Here is a 4139-nt window from a genome sequence, read left to right as displayed (position 1 = left end):
TCAGGTGCTGTTCAGGGGCTGTTCGCAATTCGCATTCAAAAATCAAAATAGATGAAAATTATAATACCATTAATCAAAATCTAAACTCCATAGTCCATACAATCAGAAACCATCACAAATTTCTAATGTTCAAGGGTTCAAGCTTCAAAAGAGGACAACCACAAATATAAAATTGTAAAGGATTAATCATCATCAAATCATCATCAATCACTCATCATCATCATCACCACCATAATCATGAGCTTCTCCTTCAGAGTTACTTGAGGAAGTGGCTGTACTTGGAACCAATGACTCTTGCTCTACAAAACAAATTAAAAAAAATCAATTCATTAATATTTAATAACAAGATAAAACAATATAAATTGAAAATATTGTTGAAGGTTAAAATACCAGTAACGACATTTGCACTCTCAATAAAATTATCTAGTTCAAGGTCATTGAGTCTTGGAGTACTACTGCATAGCCAATTTTGAGCACATATGAGTGCCTCAACCATCTTTGCAGATAAAGAGCTCCTGAAATTATCCAGTATTCGACCCCCAGTACTGAAAACTGATTCAGAAGATACTGTAGAGACCGGTGCAGCCAACAAGTCACGTGCCATTACACTCAAAACTCTATACTTGGGAGCATTCACTTTCCACCATGCCAAGGCATCAAATTTTGGATCACGAAAACCACCTAAATATGCTTGAAGGTATTCATCTACTTCAGAAATTTTCTCTGCATTAACAACGGTGTCTGCAGTGGCCAGGAACTTTTGAAATGTAGAATCAGTATCATCATGAAATAACATGTCAATGTCATCATCCCCAGTTCCAACACTATCATGGACTTGCTGTTGATCCGCTATTGATTGAGATTTAGATGCTTCACCATGATCAAGCTCAGCAACACTAGCAAAATAGTGATCATACAATCGATACAAGACATCCATAGTCTTTTTCAACATGGCTTCTCGCTTTGTAGGTTCAGGAAAAATGTCTTCAAAAGCAATCTTGATATATGTCATCTTGAATCTAGGATCAAGGATCACTGCTATGATCAGCAACGGATTCATTTTTTCTGCTTTTCCCCAGTACTTATCATACTTTGTCTGCATTCTCCTTGCCATGTCACTCAAGAGAGAGTACTCACTAGCTGCACTTCGATGAAGGTGAGTCTGAATTGCAACTATATGTTGAAAGCATGTACTTGTTGTTACAAAATTTAATCCAGAAAATTTGAGGATCTTAGTGTAGAACAACCTCAAAAACACAAGAAACTCTTTAGCCACACTCCAATCATATGCAGTAGGTGGTTCAGCTGTGGCCCTTCCTAATGTTGTGTCAATGACATCAGCATCATCATCGTCATCATCATAACTTAAGACAACACCCTGTTGGTTTGAAAACAGTTTAACCTTTTTCTTAAAGTAATCCTTGTAATCTTGATCTTCTTCTTCCATCCTATCAAAGACTTTGATGAACTTGACAGCATTTTCCAACATCAGATAAGTTGAATTCCACCTAATCACATGACAAATAAGAAATAAACAATTAAGAATTATCAAGTGAAAATGGACATAATATGAAAATAATACAATTATAGTGCAAATAATACCTCGTGGGGCAATCCAAAGTCAGCAAACTCTTCGAATCAATTTTTTCCTTTTCAACAAGCTCCTTGAACCTCTGTAGCCTAGCTGGAGAAGATCTAACAAATTTAATTGCATGCCGAATAAGTTCAATAGACTTATTCATTTCCTTTAGACCTTCACCAACAATCAGATTCAAAATATGAGCTGCACACCGCATTTGCAAAAACTCTCCATCACATATTAGACCATTCCAACTCTTCAACCGTTTCTTCAAATAGGCAATTGCAGTGTCATTAGAAGAAGCATTGTCAACTGTAATTGTGAAGACTTTTTCAATGCCCCAGCTGAATAAACAATCCTCAATTTGCTTGCCAATTGTATCCCCTTTGTGATTTTCAATGACACAAAAATTTAAAATCCTTTTTTGTAAAGTCCAATTCTCATCAATCCAATGTGCAATCAAACACATATAGTTGGAGTTTTGTATTGAAGTCCAACAATGACACACAGCATTTTGATCGCTTGAAATATCTTTTCAAATGTTTTGCTTCCTCCAAATACAATTGGTAGCAATCCCTAGCAATTGTCCATCGTGAAGGTATCTGAAACCTAGGTTCAAACTCTTGCAAAAGTTCTTTTAGACCCTCCCCTTCCAAAACTCGAAAAGGCAATTCATCCTTTATGATGAACCTTGCAAGAGCCTTTCTACATCTTTCTTGGTTGAACAAGCGATACGATTGAGATGATTGAGAAGACATAGCAGTCAACATGGTTTGTGTTGGAAATTGTGCCCTAGGGGCCAATCATATTGCTATGAACATTGTTAATTTATGAATTTATTAATTATGTTATCATATTATTTGCATGTTTACTGTGATGACTATCCTTGAATAACTCATGGTTTATCCTAAATGTCCCTGGTCGGTCATCTATATGGGAGCAGAGATGAAATAAGACAAGTATGACTTTAAAGATATATAGAGATATAAATTAAAGTCATAGGCACATGTAAGAATACAAGGTGTTGGACCGACCCGCTATGAGAGAGCTGCATGGGTTAAGTCATAAGCTTCTCTCATATACAAACCATGTCACTGTGCCCTTTGACTGAGATCATCATGGATTCCTACATGAGAAACGCTTAGCTTTGACCTAGTCAAAAGTCACTTTTGACCGAGTGATCATAAAGACTATGTTCAGGCTTAGTGGTTTTTCATGCGGAGGAATGTGAATGGTCAAGATGGAATTTGTCCCTCACATTCGTAGAGAGACATTACTGGGCCCCTCGATGAGTGAGTCTGAGAAATGTATGGCCATACTATAATGGAAAGGTAGTTCCGTTTCTATACTCAGACTACTCAGGGATCGAGAAAGTAACGGTCATGAATAGGAGGATGACGTTCTCCATGCCTCATCCATGATCAAAATGTCGTGTGACAAAAGGGACGCGATATGGTTGTATGAAAGGTTACATCGTTCAACGATCCTCATATGATTTGGGTAGTCGTCATGTCTTGCTAGAGACCGCTTACGACTTGTGAGTCATTATAGTTAATGGCCCACTGCCAACTTCATATGGGCCTACAGGGTCGCACACAAAATAGCCCAACACGAGTTATGATGTCCAGATTCATTGAATCTAAGATATGTCCAGATTCATTGAATCTAAGATATGTCCAGATTCAATGAATAATATAGGGTGGACGTGTATGTATATATATATAAATTCGTATATATATACATATTATATAAATATAAGAGATATTAATTGTTAGATTTAATTTATAAGGATAAATTAAATCTATATAAATTAATTCCGTCATATCTTTATTTTGAATTAAATAAATAGGTGAATTAAATCTGTGAGATGGATTTAATATAAACCATACTTATTTAATTGTTCTCTTATCTGATTAGGCAATATTTGATATTGTATTAATTTCGGAATTAATTTAGGATTAATTTCGAAATTAAATATCATTCATTAAACCTATAGCATCCTATATATTTGATATGAGGAGCTAGGGTTTTAAGCGTGAGAGTACCAGCAGATAAGAGACGGCCTAAGAGAGATAAGAGTGGATGGATTCTCTGAAAACCCTAGACGGACAAAAGGGCGCTAGCACGCAGTTTGTGACTGGAGAGCTATTCGTGTGGATACCAGTAGAGGAAGCCGACCGGAGTTGTCGACTTCGAACGACAAAGGAGGCGAGCAGAGGCATCCTGAACGGCGGAATCACCGAGCCACCAGGAAATCGAACACCGAAGGTAATGCTTCTTACTACCTGACTTAAACGAGATCGGTAGATCCGGGCAAGGGATTGAAAGTTTTAAAATTTTTAAGTTGATTTCCGCTGCGCGTTGTCTTTCAATTCCCTTCAGTTTGTGACTTGCTTGCTTTGTTTGGATTCTTGGGACACTTTTCAAAATGCCGCCACAACTGTTTTGTCCCAGTTTTAGTTGGATGACTTGCATAATCTATGCCACAATAATTACACTTCGCCTTATGTTTCCCTTTGGTTTGGGTTAATGGCAACCTTGTAAAATGATTCCAAATATC

General features: G+C 37.0%; 1 protein-coding gene across 1 annotated transcript; it reads right to left on the bottom strand.

Moving 5' to 3' along the window:
• Positions 1–207: 207 nt before the first annotated feature.
• On the bottom strand, positions 208–2349 carry LOC114757148 (zinc finger BED domain-containing protein RICESLEEPER 2-like). The gene is made up of 4 exons (XM_028946140.1): positions 2141–2349; positions 1603–1923; positions 391–1508; positions 208–299 (listed from the first exon to the last, which is right to left on the bottom strand). Exons 1-4 carry the CDS (start codon positions 2347–2349, stop codon positions 208–210), a joined length of 1740 nt encoding a protein of 579 aa, XP_028801973.1.
• Positions 2350–4139: the final 1790 nt, after the last annotated feature.

Source organism: Neltuma alba, unplaced genomic scaffold (genome assembly GCF_004799145.2).
Source record: "Neltuma alba isolate B1F8T4 unplaced genomic scaffold, ASM479914v2 tig00010569_pilon, whole genome shotgun sequence".
Classification (NCBI taxonomy): Eukaryota; Viridiplantae; Streptophyta; class Magnoliopsida; order Fabales; family Fabaceae; genus Neltuma; species Neltuma alba.
Note: the sequence above shows the minus strand (reverse complement) of the source record. Positions and strands in the feature narration are given on the sequence as shown.